General features: G+C 43.2%; 2 protein-coding genes across 2 annotated transcripts in view; one reads left to right on the top strand and one right to left on the bottom strand.

Moving 5' to 3' along the window:
- Positions 1-8,406, top strand: part of lamb1b (laminin, beta 1b) — a 39,521-nt gene extending 31,115 nt beyond the window's left edge. The window contains exons 24-33 of the mRNA XM_063501392.1: positions 3,433-3,802; positions 3,880-4,064; positions 4,213-4,454; positions 4,527-4,730; positions 4,822-4,966; positions 5,069-5,276; positions 5,665-5,806; positions 7,137-7,313; positions 7,405-7,564; positions 7,895-8,406. Of these exons, the coding sequence (XP_063357462.1) occupies positions 3,433-3,802; positions 3,880-4,064; positions 4,213-4,454; positions 4,527-4,730; positions 4,822-4,966; positions 5,069-5,276; positions 5,665-5,806; positions 7,137-7,313; positions 7,405-7,564; positions 7,895-8,031 (1,970 nt within the window). The 3' untranslated portion in view covers positions 8,032-8,406. The remainder of the gene's footprint in view (positions 1-3,432; positions 3,803-3,879; positions 4,065-4,212; positions 4,455-4,526; positions 4,731-4,821; positions 4,967-5,068; positions 5,277-5,664; positions 5,807-7,136; positions 7,314-7,404; positions 7,565-7,894) is intronic.
- Positions 8,407-9,321: 915 nt separating this feature from the next.
- On the bottom strand, positions 9,322-14,630 carry eri1 (exoribonuclease 1). The gene is made up of 7 exons (XM_063500936.1): positions 14,281-14,630; positions 11,441-11,619; positions 11,135-11,351; positions 10,960-11,043; positions 10,777-10,886; positions 10,575-10,689; positions 9,322-10,090 (listed from the first exon to the last, which is right to left on the bottom strand). Exons 1-7 carry the CDS (start codon positions 14,353-14,355, stop codon positions 9,848-9,850), a joined length of 1,023 nt encoding a protein of 340 aa, XP_063357006.1. The 5' UTR covers positions 14,356-14,630; the 3' UTR covers positions 9,322-9,847.
- Between the last annotated feature and the right edge of the window lie 185 nt (positions 14,631-14,815).

Here is a 14,815-nt window from a genome sequence, read left to right as displayed (position 1 = left end):
TCTACGAGCTGCTTTAGAACCACTTTCTCAAGAATTCTTGGAAGTGGGGGTAATTTGGAGACAGGATTGTAGATATGGGGCTGTGTTGGTTGGATAAAATAGCCTGGGACATGGACAGATCAAAGGGCTCCAACTTCAAAAACCTGCCTGAGCAACTTAGATGAACATATGCCAAAAACGTTTGTTTCTACAGCCCATTAAAGAGAAAAACACCCTCAGTGGACCAAAGTGCTGTAGGGATTATACAAAATATACATATCATATACATAACAGTCACTAAACCAACAATGAATATACATTAAGATCAGGCTCAACTAGACGTGAAAGCAAGCGGGAAGAAATCGTTTTTAAAAGTGGTTTAATGTGTTGAGACTGAGCTCAAAACTGAGCTGTGAAAAAACAGATTCTTCCAAAGATTCTGGAGTTTGTTTCAAGCAAACCTGTGTGGGACACAAAGACTCAAAGTCAAAGGCAGTAAAAAACTACCCGCTGAACACAATGAAGTATTTCACGGTGAAGCGGACAAATATTCTGAGGTTAGCGGCGCCCTGAAGCAGTGTCTAGAAACTACTCTGAAATTCATTATATCAGCTTGTTTTTGCCGCCCCCAGGTGGTACGTATGGTCTAATAGCACAGTACTTATTTTTCCTTTTCCTTTTGTGAAGCTTTTGTAGCTCTAAAACATCTCACAAGCTTATATAACTTTCTAGCAGCTTTTTTGCCTTCTGCGCCACAGAAAGGGAAACTTAACGAGGCTCCAGCCCCTCTGAGACCCTGAATAGGAAAGGCGTTAAGAAGGACATGCAACTGTGGCCTTGTTTTTATTTTTATCAGTATTGTCTTCACACTGCAGACCTTCAGTCTTACGCTGAGCACCAACAATACCCTCACTTCCATTTCAGCACGTTGGAGCAATAATTCCTGATGTGTCCTTGTGTTTGGATCTTAGTATTCATGTTCTCACAGGATGTTATTCTTGTGACTCACACTTTGTATTGCTTTTCCACAATTTTCTGCTATTTTCGGCATGAGCGGGAGACCAACAGTGATAGCTTTGAAATGGTTTCCAGATGATTCGGCTTACTCCGGCAGCAGTTACGTGTCGCAGCACTCAGTCAGCCGGGTTGGCGCTCAGCTTTGTTTTCTAATCCTGAAAAGTTTTATTGTCTGCGAAACAAACTGCTGAAGAGTCCATCTGCAATAAAGTGTCCCACAGTAGCTGGCTCACCCTCAGGGAAAGAGAGAGCAGCAGGGGCAGCTGGATCTGGGAATGACCTCTTCTCATGAGAAACAGATGTTCTCCAGAATTCCCAGGCTTCCCATTTTCGTCACGCACAAACACACAGAGGAAATAGGAATACTGAAATATTCCCACTGAATTCTCTGATGGTCTTTTAAGCCTTGAAACCAGCTGGACTTCACCTCCTTTCAGTGCAGATGTTGAAATAATGCACCAATTTACAGGAACGCTGTGGCCTCCTCAGTGAGGAATGTGTGGGAGCGTATATGTTGTATGCAGATAAAAAAAACGCCTCCGATTTTTAATATAATAGTGTAGCTTTTCTCAATTAGTAACCAATAATCACCATTTACATTCGTCCATGACTGTGTTTCTGCAGAAAGATGTAACAATTCAACCTCCTTAAACCAGAGCTCACCTTCTGTTGCAGAAATCACACAAATATAACCCCAATCCCCAAAACGTTTGGACGCTCACTGCATAAAATGAAAATAAAAAACAGAAAATCTCATGTTATACACAGTAGAATATCGAAAAACATACCACATGTTTAAACTGAAAAATTGTACAATTTCAAAGCATCCCCTCTTCTTTTTACAACAGTCCACAAACATCTGGGAACTGAGCAAACCAGCAGTTCTTATCTGAGGGAGGATTCCAGCTGCTCAGCAGTCCTCAGTCTTCTTCTTAGTGTTTTTTTCTTGATTACAAATTCCAGATTTCAAACTGAGCATTGATAACAAGCTGTATGATCCCTCTCCTCTTTAGTCTAGAGGATGCGGGGTCCATGTTTTCCAAGAAAGAATTTCAAATTTCAGTTCGTCTGACCTCAGTTTTCCACTTTTACTCAGAGAAGACAGCGGTGTTTCTGGATCATGCTCAGATGTGGCTTCTTCTTTGCATTGCAGAGGTTGGATTTATAGATGGCACAGAGAACTGTGCTCATGCAGTGATCTCAGTAATGACAGAATCATGTCTGTTTTTTAATGCAGTGCTGTCTGAGGGCCTGAACACCACAAATCCAGTGATTTTTGGTCTTGTCTCTTGCGCACAGAGATTTCTCCAGATTTTCTGAATCTTCTGATGTTGTTATGACAGATACTGTAGATGACAAGATATTCAAAGTTGTCATGATTTTACCTTGAGGAATGTTATTCTAAAATTGTTGGACAATTTGTAGACAGTTTCTTTAGTGAACCTCTGTCTGTCTCTAAGATGTTCTTTTTTGTCAGCGTTAATCTCATTAAAATGATGTTAGCGCCATAACCGCATTAACGCGGCAAATCTCCGTTAGCGAGTTAGTGCGGATCGCCTCGTGCGTGGGGCTGCACGGCGAGATTAATGAGATTAACGCTGACAGCACTAGTTCTTTTTAAAGTGAATTGGTTGCAAAAATGCTCCTCAAGCATTTTTTTTGCCCCCTTTTTCTTTGAGACATTCTGCCATCAAATGTTTCATGAAATAATCAAATGTCTCAGTTTAGGCATTTGATATGTTTTCTACGTTCTAAATACAGGAACACTGATGGTGAAAATCTGTCAGACTGTTTTTTCCTTCTTTCTGACACATGATATTCCTTTTTTTTCCCATGGAGCGACCGAAACCTGACCTTCGAGGTCATATTCACGTCCAAGTTTATTTACTGAAAGCATTTGAGGTTAAATAAACTTTAAGTGACTTACTTCCCAGGGAGACAAAAACTTGAAGATGTTTTTTTGGATTATGAAGGCTGCACGTAACTTACATGTTTTTACTGTTTGCTTGAAGTTGAAGGTTAGTTCTAAACACTCAGCAAGAAGGTCCTGGGAAGGTCACGTCCTCCTCATGTCTGCATGGGTTTCTCTATGCAAGGTTAACTGTCATTGGTTAACTGCAACAGATTGGTGACATGATTTGAGTCTGCCCCGCCTCTCGCCCTTTAACACCAGCAGGAACAGTGTGTGAAAGAAACACTTCTATGTTTTTAACCTTTATTTAAGTCCCTATCACATTAAATGTGCTTCAGTACTGCATTAAAACTACAACAAATACAGAATATAAAACTTGATATACAAACACAGACAACAAAAAACTGTTATTAATTAAAAATTTGGGGTTTTTTCACCCTTAGTACATGGTATTTCTTCTGTAACAATATTCCTGGGAGTCGTTTTTTTAGTTGGTGTCTCCACCTTCCTGTGTGTGTTTCTAGCTTGTGAGTGCGACCACCGGGGGATCTCCAGTGAGCAGTGTCATCGTGCCACAGGGCATTGTACCTGTGTGGAGGGCGTGGCGGGCCCCCGGTGCAACGAGTGTGCTAGAGGTTACCACGGTGAGTTCCCTGACTGCAAACCCTGCCACAAGTGCTTTGCGGCTTGGGACACTGTGGTCGAGGAGCTGACCAACCAAACTCGCCGGCTGGAGGCCAAAGTGAACGAGCTGCAGACTGTTGGAGTGACGGCGCCGTACAAAGAGTTGATTAGCAGTCTCGAGAGAAACGCCAAGGCTGTCAGAGACATCTTGGAGAGCAACCCCGCCACAGTGAAGCTGGAGCAGATACAGGAGCTGATGCATCAGATAACGTATGCACACCACCAAACAGAGGCTTACTCGGGGTTGTAGCAAGCAACTGGTGTTTATTGTTTCACTGTGCTCTTAGTGGTGTGATGTCCTATCTCAATGGAAAGCTCAACACAACCGAGGAAGCCTTGGAACTTCTTCAGAGTGATGCAAATGCCACCGATGCAGACTTAGACGTGCTGACTGTTGAGGCAAGCCAGTTGGAGATGAGCATCCAGAGGCTGAGACAGCAGGTGGACGACGCCAAGAACGCCAACATACATGGTGAGAAATCAAGTGCTTCAGCCTAAAGCTTCACTCTTAGACCTTTACACCTAAGCCAAGACAGAAAGTCAGCACTTTTTAATCGGTACATCAGTACTACATTTCCGTCCAGCCCTGTTTCACTGTTCCCTAACTTTACTGTTTCCAGGTGCCCTGGAGACTATTACTGCTGCGCACATGCAGTCTAGGATGGCAGAGCAGCGCACCAATGCCTCTACGAGCGACCCTGGCAACACAGTCGAGCAGTCAGTTGCAGTACGGAAAGCCACGGAGGACAAACTGAGCAGCAGGCAGAAGGAATTTGACCGAAAACAACAGAGAAACATGCAGAAGCTGGACAAGCTGTCCAAAGAGCTCGATAAATTTAGCCTGTCTTCACTAAGTGAGAAGGTGAGAACACTGGAAGATCGCATCTGTCTATCACACATTCACCTTTGTTGGTAATTCTCTCTTTCTCTGTAGATTTGTGGTGGAGCCTCTGAAGGTGATGATGGCTGCTCCACCTGTGGCGGGTTGGGCTGCACTAACGAGGATGGAGCGCCTCGCTGTGGAGGAGAAGAGTGTGGAGGCACTGTCACAACCGCTCAGACGTCTCTCAATTCAGCCAATGAGCTGGAACAGGCGATCCTAGAAGCTATGCAGGAGGTAGACAAGCTCTCCAGGATGGTAAGTGAACATGGTCGTTGTGTTATAATGTGGAACACCTGCAGGTGGATGTGAGACAGGTAACCTGGACCTGTGTGGGCACTCTGCTCAGGTGTGGGAAGCGAGCATCCGAGCAAACAAGGCCAAAGCAAACGCTCTGGAGGTGCTGATCAAATCCAACCAGAGCAAAGAGAGAGTGGAGCAGAGCAACGAGCAGCTCCGCAACCTCATCAGGGAGATTCGAGATGTTCTCATGAGTGAGTTTCTCCTGTCTGCGTCTAGCCTTCACAATGTGTAAAAATTTATGCACGTTTCTTAAAATAAAACGGTTCATTTATGTTTGGTCTGTGTTTATCCAGATGAGAAAGCAGACGCATCCGTTATCGAGGCCTTGGCTAACGAGGTTTTGGCTCTGGAGATGCCGACGTCGGCTGAGAAGCTTCAGGAGCTGACGGACGAGATCAGGGAGAAGGTCGCCACTCTGACCAGCGTGGAGACGATCCTCAGTCAGAGCGCGGAGGATGTCATGGCGGCCGAGTCGCTACTGAAGGAGGCTAAGGCTGCAAGGTAACACATGACGACTGACAGGATGGAAAACAGAAGGAACGGGATAAAAAAATTCAACATGAAAAAATCTTTTTTGCAGTCTTACAGGTGGCAATATTTTTGTTTTCTTCTGTAATTATTGTAAACATTTTCTTGGACTACGAGCCAAATGCAGGACATCAAAGGCAGGTGATTGGTCAAAATCTAAATCCTTGTTACCAGTTTGAGCTCAAACACAGGAGGTCAGTCAGTGAAGCGGGTAGCGAGCAGACGAGAAGCCAACTGCAAATTTAAAAAGTGAAAAACAAGCTGTTTTAGCTCCTCCCCCTTTGAACTAACATTCTTCTGATTGGCTGCCTCTGACAGAAATGTGTAAATAAACCCATCTTTCTTTCTCCCTGTCCGTCAGCGAGAAGGCGTCTAACATGAAGGACACCGCAGAAGTAGTTAAGGCTGCCCTGGACGAGACCGACCGCGCTCAGAGCATCGCCATGGACGCCATTGAATTGGCCCAGAACAACACCAAGGGCACCATGGACCTGCTGAACGCTGTAAGACTGACCTCAGTGATGATGCGGTTTGATTCAGTGACTCCATTTACTGTTTTGGGATGACAAAAACAGCACAAAGTTCAAGAGATGGAGTTGTACGTTGTTGCCATTTTAGAAAGGTCTGCCTTGTTTTCAGTAACAACTGACTTTAAAAACAATATTGCAGTCAGGAAACACTCAGCTTTGATTTAGTTTAATCACAGTGATGTAAAAATGTTTTATTGCTGTTGGGTGTTCGGATGTAATATTTTTATTTTAAAAAGCATTTTTAGTCTAAGCTATTAAAAATAAACGTGAAAAAAATAACAAATTAAATTAGAAACTTTGAAAAAATAAAAATAATATAACAAACAAAAGCTGAATGTACGTAAAGGAAACTGACTTACCAATGCCTGACATTGCCACCCACAAAATAATTTATAAAAACACAAAGGTATTCAAGTTTAACTAAAATTAAACTAAACTTGAAAGATTAAATGAGCTCCAAAAACTTCCTGAAACTGAATTGGATTCAGAAAAAATATTTACAACTAAAATAACCCAGTTTGGGTCCTTTTTAAGACAGAAAAACAAAACATTCTTTCTCACAGTTTTACAATTTGAGCAATAGATAGTTCTTCCATCTACCATGCTTTCACTGACGCCTCTTATTACACATTTTCCAGCTCAACTGTCTTACCTTTGATGAGACGACTCAAAGGTAGCCGTGTCTTTGCTTTTATACGAAAGAAATTCCGAGATAAGACACAGATTTTGGCTTATCTGGGTTACTTCATGGTTAACTTTGGGTTTTTGGTACTGTAAATATGGATCACTTCTCCCACGGTGCTCCAGAGGTGATGTTCCATATAAGAGATCAACAAGTCACCAGCTACTTACCAATCAAATCTCTGGAAAATAGCCTCACAGGTCCTGGACCATCCCTCAGACCTGTGGCTCACAGGAGGGTCCAAAGATTTTTAATAGCATCTGAAGTCTTTAGCTTTCCCCGATGATCATCAGTAATAAATATAGATGTTTAAAGATAACTTATTATTCTATAAGAGTTCTGTGACCTTATATCTTATGTCAATGCTATAGTTGGTTTTCCTTCCTGGCATTGAACAGGCTAAACTTTAGCCTGTTTTATTTTAGCTGTGGTTGGTCAGAAGCTGCCAGCGCCACTCCTTTCATGTGAACACACAGGGGAAACTCTGGCTTAATAGGGATGAGATGCAGGTGAAATTAATGATGGTGGGATTAGCAGAAAGAGTATGAGGCAAACCCTGAACATTTAAAAAGAAGAAGTGAAAAAGAAAAGACAAGATAAATCTGTGCATTTGTGCGTCAGGTGGAGTCGGAGACGGCCAAGTCAGAGCTGAAGCTCAGTAACACCACGGGCCGCCTGCTGCAGCTGGAGAGGGAGGTCGGCCTGCTGAGGCAGAACAACCTGGAGATGAAGGAGATAATGGTGTCGACCGAGCAGACGACGCAGCAGGCCAAACAGGACGCCGACGAGGCAGAGCAGGTCTCACAAACACGCGCATCCGTGTTGGTTTGCATGTGAATTATGGGTAATTTTCCACTCCTGCTGCAGTGCGGTATTTGTTTGTGTGCAGGAGTTCAACGAGAAGCTGAAGGATACATTCGCTGAAGTGGAGGACCAGATGGAGGTTAAAGGGGAGTCGGTGCAGCAGGCGAAGAGGAGGGCAGACGCACTGCAGCAGGAGGCCATAGAGTTGCTCAATCAGAGCAGCAGAAAGCTGGAGAGACTCAAAGGTGAACACCTTTCAGATACATTTATAATAACTCTGTAGTTTTGTCTTCTGTTCTTTTAAATGAATGCATTTCTAACAAACAAAAAGGGAGTTTGCTCTCTTCCTGTTTGTTTAGATCTGTTTCTTTTGACATTATTGGATCCTCTCCTGTTTAAAAAATACACAGAAGCACATGAAATAATCTGTTACGAACCAGCTGACTGATCTCGAGTCAGTTTCTGAAGTACAATCAGATATATAAAAATTAAGAAAAAAATATTCCACTTGTGCAAGAAATGTAATTTAAACAGTTAAGAAAAGACAGTTTTATGTTTTTGTCTGGCGTTTTCAGAGTTAGAGGTCTCCTACGTGGACAACCAGCACATCCTGGAGGCCAAAGCTGAAGAGCTGGCCGAGCTGGAGCAAGCCGCCCGCAACATGCTGGAGGAGATCGGCCGCAAAGTAGCGCTGTACAGCACCTGTTTGTGATGAAACCATCAACGCCTTAGACTTTATTGACAGTGCCAAAGTGTCTGACGTACTGCTCCCACATGCCTGCTCCTTTTACGGCTGTTAAATAAAAACACTAATATATTTGACGTTGCCAAAAAATGTTTTAACGACAGAAAAAAAGCTTTAAAGCTGCCAAAGACCGTTAGAGTATTAAAGTAAGGAGTCCAGAAGGAAAGCACTAAGAAGCCATCATGACCTCGAAGCCAATATACCTGCATACGTTACTACAATCTGTGTTTAATTGTAACTAAATATCTATATTAAAAGGATTAACATTTCACATGTACTTAATAATCCAAAGATATCACTTGGACATGGTGCCTTAACAACCAGCCAATAATAAACCTGACTACAAGAAAAACACATGTCAGCTGGTCTTGTTTAATCTTTTCTGTTTTGGTAAAAAAAAAAACCCAAAAACAAAAAAACATTTACTTTTTTTTCCTATTATAAATAAATAAAGACCAGAGAAATGGGCTGCACAGCCATAGAGCCTGGAAGACGTGATGATAGAAGGGGCTGAATTACAAAGAAACCTTGAGGGAAAGCTGTGTCTGCACTTCTTTTGATGATCATAGTACAGACAGTTGGGTCTGCAAACCTGCACATAAGTGTTAGATTCAAACTACAGTTTGTTCAGTTTACACCCGGGTTTCCAGAGTGTCACTGAAAGCATGAGGTGATACCAGGACCCTATAGATGTCACACGGGTAGTCCATATATATATATATATATGTTCAGATGTCAGAAGGTTTGCTGCATCTCGCAGCACAGTCTTAAGAGCAGGGAGGAAATTCCAGGAGACATGCAGGAACTCTAGAGTTACTCTACAGCCTTCCAAGAGGCCGCAGAAGGGCCTGAACCTATCAGCAAGCCCGCTATCTGCTCCTTTGTTCAAAGAGGAACAGGATGAGCACAGCCAGAGCTACAAAATGACCTCCAGCAGGACAGTGGTGTGAAAGTCTCTGATCAGCGAGTCGGAAACAGGCTTCACGATGGTGCCATAATAGGTGTGACGCCCTCTAGTGGGCCCTGCGCTTGCTGCCCAGCACTGTGGAGCCTGATTAGTATTTGCCATAGAATACCACCCCTGATGCCCTGAGAGCAGGTTTAGCCTGTCAACGCTTGCCTGCTGTAAGACACCTGTGCCAAGCTTCTAAAGTGACTCGACTGCCTCTCTTGTCCCTTCAAAATTTGCTGAATCTAAAGCATGCATCACACAGAGTGAAGAAGATGAAAAACTGCAAACAAAAAGAGACATTTAAGTTGAAGCAAATCCTCATTTATGAAACAAACATTAAATCAAGACATCTGTACACGTGACGACAGTACAACACAGGCTGAACTCCTTAATTACAGCTTTTCTTTAAGAAGTCCATTTATGGAGCTGCCCGAGTCCACAGGACCACCAACCCTCGACTCTCTGCGAGGAAAGCGGTGAGCAGTGTCATCGTGCAGCACCTTAAACAGCACAGCAGCATTTATGTGTTTTATTAGCACAGTAGTTTAAATTGTTGATATGTGTGTTCATGTGAAGCTGCAGATTAGGCTTTATTATGCTGTCGAGGGTAAAAACTGAATTCTCTCCACCACAAGACAACTGAAAGATATTTCTGTGATACTGTTGAGAAACAGCAACTCGGTAAGGCGTGGCGAGGCAGACTTTTCGACTCAGAAAATGAAGGAATGATCCACTTTTAAAGATCTGGTGTAAAAATAAATGGTCAGAGGAGACTGAGCTCCAGTATAAGTATTTTCAGTGGTAAAGAGTCACCCGGAGGTGGTCATGGTTCTAGTCCCTGCTGCGGGGGTTGTGTGGAGGCGGAGCTCCTTCCACAGGCGCTGAGCTGGGAACCGAGAGCAGCTGGCCACCGTGCATGCGCTCGTTGACGCGCAGCTGGCAGCCATCCTGCAGCATGCGGACAGCTATCCTCGCTATGTTGCGTGAGTCGTCGAGCCCGGAGTGAGGACGACCTTCGTACGTCAGACCGAGTTTCTCCAGCATGGTGCTCAGCTTCGTCTGAGTACGCGGCACCTGGAGGAAGAAGAATAAAATATGGCTGGTTAGCAGTGGAGACCTTTTATCATAGAAGACATTAGGACATGTGAGAAATAGCCAAATCTGTGAGGTTCATGGACGTGACATAGGAAGGCATGCAGAGGGTTTAATGACCAAAATGAGCTGGAACAGTACAAATACAGTGCTGTGAAAAAGTATTTGTTCCCTTTTTGCTTTTTTCCCCCCCTGTTTCTTTGGGCTTTGATGTGTTGCTGTTTGAGATATTTTAGCCTGCTTCACTTTGCCAGACAGGTTCTATTTGTGATTTCTTGATTCAACAGGTCTTGCAGTAATCAGAGCTGGGTGTGATTAATGAAATAAGGGTGCAGTTACTTTTTTTACACAGAGCTTTGGATAACTTTTTCCCCCTAAATAAATGAAATCATCTTTGACTAATATTAAAATTAGTTTAAAAAATCTAAAAAATGTAAGCGTGTCTGTACAAAGCTGTAAAATGTACCTTGTAGAAGTTTCCGTATGACTTTCTTATGTTTATCCACTTCTTTGCAAACGGAGGATATTTGATTCGGCTGACCCGACACTGGATGTTGAGGAACTTGCTCATATCCCACGACCTGTGGACGATGTTAAAGAAACAGCGCTGTAAACCAAGTGAGGAGAAGAAAGTAAACATCCTGCAGAAGCTTTGACGTGAAACCCACCCGTCAGTCAGGATGGCGTATTTGTATTTTGTTCCGAGTTCCCTTTCCTGAAGCCACGACACAACTCGCTGCAGGACTACTGGGAACGGGTCTGCTTCTTCGACCATTTTCTACGAACACAACACAGAAAAATGAGTAAATGACCCACACGTGTAATGTGATAGTGATGTGAACTCAACCGACCTGCGTTATTCCCGTCAGCTTCACACAGAAGTCTGAGAGCTGTGGGTTAAGCTCGGGCTTCACGTACTCCTGAAAGGTGTCCACCTGTGCAGAACGTTAGAGGAACATCGTTATTAACAACAACAAAAACAACAACAAAAGACAACTCCTGATTTAAGTCACAGTCTTTACTAACAATCTCCAAGGTGTGAGTGTTGATGAGAACCATAGGGAACTCAATGATTTCGTGGAGGAAGTCTGAAGGATTGTCCTCTTCACATGTGGCTTCAAAGTCCACCACACAGATGTAGTCGTAGTACGTGTCGGTGGGGCCTCCCTCTGCTGCCGTCTGCGTCAGCTTCTGTTTCTTATAGTGGCTCTTCAATCTCTTCTTCATCACATCCTTCACTCCTCTGCATACACCGAGAGAAAAATTGTTTGGTGGAACACTTCTAAGGGACAAGCACGAGTGTTTGGTCCTCAAATATTTATTAAAACTCACCGTGTGTCGAGCTTAAGCTCCGCTAACTTGATCCGAAGCTCCTCCTTCGTCATGCGGTTGATGTGGCCATTGGCCAAAGCAATCTCTTTGTACACCGGATGGCTGAAGTCACCCTTCGACTGAGATGGGGACACCTGAGGAGCAGATTCTCCCGCAGGACACAACCTGCTGCTAGGCTTCTGTGGGGAGGAGATGTGTGGGTCGTTATGTGTCAGAAAATGATGTAACTACAAATTTGGCCATCACAAACAGAGAGCATGAATCAATGTTTTGGAGGAACAGATCATTTTAGAGTGAAGTCCAACAACACATCAGATAAGATTATCTGCAAAAGAAGGTAGATAGCAGTTTCTGAAATACTCAGACCTATCTACTGGGATTTTCCCACAAAACCATCTCTAGGAGGTAAAAGGAAAATAGGCAGACTGTTCAAACTTAATGCAACCATGCAGAAGAGTAGGAAGGTAAAGTGTGCAGAAGAGCATCTCAAACCTTGAAGCAGGAGACGACCACACTGGGTGCCTCTGCTGTCCTCTAACAGGAAACTAGTTCCTTGACCATGACAGTGAGTTCACTGACCTCACATGGCCTGCACAGTCACCAGATCTCAATCCAACAGAGCTCCTTTAGGAGGTGGTGGAGCAGAAGAGTCACATCATGGATGAGAACCCACTGTGCGATGCTATCCTGACAACTTGGAGCAAACTTCTTGTTGAATATGTGCCTTTAACCCTTGGATGCACAACCTACCAATACATACACTCTTCCACGAGTGGGGTCAAAAATGACCCCAAATAGAAATAATGCATTTTGCTATAAACTCGGCTGTTATTCTTCAAAATCTTTAAAACGAAGAGTTGTAACATTCTCATATTTGAGGTATTCCTCATAAAACATGTTTGTGACATGAGGCCCTTTGCATTTTTATTTATTTTTTCATTAATTTTAAGAAATTGCAGTTTTTGTATCACTTGTATCACTTTTGTATGCTTGCTCTGCATATACTGCAGAAGCTGGGTCTTCCCTCTGAAAGGCACAAGTTGTTCATCCACTGTAACACAATCACTGAGGATGAATTTCTGCCTGCAGTTGACCAGGAACAGGCCCCATATGTAGCGGAAAGCTGCCATGTGGTTTGTTTTCAGTCGGTAGGCTCTGGTCCTCTTGTCATCAAAGTGCAAGAAACGGCGAATATCTTTAAATCTTTGAATTGACATAGTGGCCTTGTACAATGGGTTATGCAGAGGACTCCCAAAAACACACCAACTGGTACATCCCAGGTCTTCTCACTTCCTGCAAGAATGGTCGGTCAAATGAAGGCCAGGAGCTCATGTTCGATTACATTTTTCCACTCTTTTCCCCCGTCTGTGGCTACTCTTCGTGCCTCCATGTTTGTGCATGTCAGCACCTCTTCTATTAAATTATCAGACATGAACATCTTCCATGCATCTATTGGGGAGACAGTACTAAACCCAGGTGCAAGCCCTGGCCGACTAATTCAGAATATTGTGGCTAGAACAGTAAGAGGGGCTCATTCAGTTAGACTCAATATCCATTTCCTCTTCAGAGGACTCCTCTGTATCTGACTGGCCTTGTTCAGTGGGGGGGAGACAATAGTCTGGGTCCTCTATATCTGAGATGTCAGATTCTGAGTCAATGCCTCCGATGGGCTCTTCATCCCATCCGTCCTGGATCATTTGTAGGGCAAGGTCCACAGGGATCCTAGCTGGCCTCATAGCAGCCATGTTACTTTAAATATTTAAAAAAAAAAAAAAACATCAGAAAGGACAATGTTTGAAATGCACAGGAAATTATAAACAGGGTTGCACATACATGGTCCGCAGGTGCACATTTGCTGTCAAAATAAAAGACGCGTACCAGATAAGAAGCTGGAACGCTCATTTGCGTACATTAGATGTTCTGGAGGAGGCCAGACATTTGTTCAGAACTCTTAAAGATGTCGAAGAAGCAAGCTCCGTAAGCAATTACTTTGGTGTTCCTCCACCACAAAAGAAGCGCGTATTCTCTGAATTTCCGGGAATACTTTTATTTTGACAGCGAATGCACACCTGCGGACCACTTATGTGCAGCCCTGACTATAAATCATGTATGTTACTGTGTAAAAATTAATTCTTGATCCATCAGAACTGTAAGTGGGTCAGTCAGAGTTGCTAAGAATGAAAGTTTCATAGAAGATTCCATAGGAACTGCTTGGGGTCATTTTTGACCCCACTTGTGGAAGAGTAGGGTAGTGATACAAAAACTGCATTTTTTTTTAATTAATGAAAAAATAAATAAAAATGCAAATGGCCTCATGTTACAAACATATTTTTTGAGGAATACCTGGAATATGAATATATTACAATTTTGCATTTTAAAGATTTTGAAGAAAAACAACCCCTGGGGTCATTTTTGACCCCACGTGTGCATCTAAGGGTTAAGAAGTAACACTGAAGGAAAACGGGGTCTAACCCGAGAATAGCGATCTCTTTAGCTTAAAAAAAAAAAAGAATAGCTCAGTCAATTAAAATACAACACGACAAGATGAAGTACACAGAGCAAAGGAGAATCGGGGTCGATTTGCAGGGCTCACATTAACAAAACACAGTGATGTAGCTCCCGTCTACTTCAAATATTTTAGTATTAATTACTCCAATACAAGAGTAACTAAAAGTAACGCGGTTTCTAGTCATTTTCATCAAGTCGGCGCCTTACCAAAGAACCCAACGGGACATATCTCTCACCGGCCTGTCTTTGGTGTCAATGAACGCACCAGCCAGTCAGTTTACTTCAACGCAAACAGCGTTTACACGGAGCAGTGATTCTGCTAGCTCACCCACCTTCTCCTGCTCGTTTTCACTGGACGTCTTCACATTGTCTTCCTGGCCGTGAATGTTCTCCTTGTGTTCGTCCATTTAAAGCTGAGGTCAGTCCAAAAGTTGCTCAGATCATTTAAAAACAACATAAATTCAAGGCTAAACCAGGTCTGCTGCTGCTCCCGCTAGCCTCAACACATTAATGGCTGAAGCAGCTACCGCTAACCAGCGCTGACACGTTCAGTTAACGTCAGATATTTCACATAAATCTACCACGGGAGGTTTTTTTCAGACAGTAAATAATAAGGTGCCTTTGCTAAACCCACATAACAGCACTGAACTTTTCATTTTCATGAGGGGGACAGTTATGACAGCTTCCGCTTTGCGCCAAAACAGCAGCAACAGCGCTCACTATCGCCACCTGCTGCTGCGGATGAAAGCAGCAACAGGTGTTTTTTGTTTTTGTTTTGTTTTTTTCACCCAGGACAGGTGAACTCAACTTTAATGTCAGAATTTCTGAGAATAAATTTAAGAGAAATACTAGGATTTGAAAATCATA

The sequence above is a fragment of the Pelmatolapia mariae genome, linkage group LG17, assembly GCF_036321145.2.
Source record: "Pelmatolapia mariae isolate MD_Pm_ZW linkage group LG17, Pm_UMD_F_2, whole genome shotgun sequence".
NCBI lineage: Eukaryota > Metazoa > Chordata > Actinopteri > Cichliformes > Cichlidae > Pelmatolapia > Pelmatolapia mariae.
Note: the sequence above shows the minus strand (reverse complement) of the source record. Positions and strands in the feature narration are given on the sequence as shown.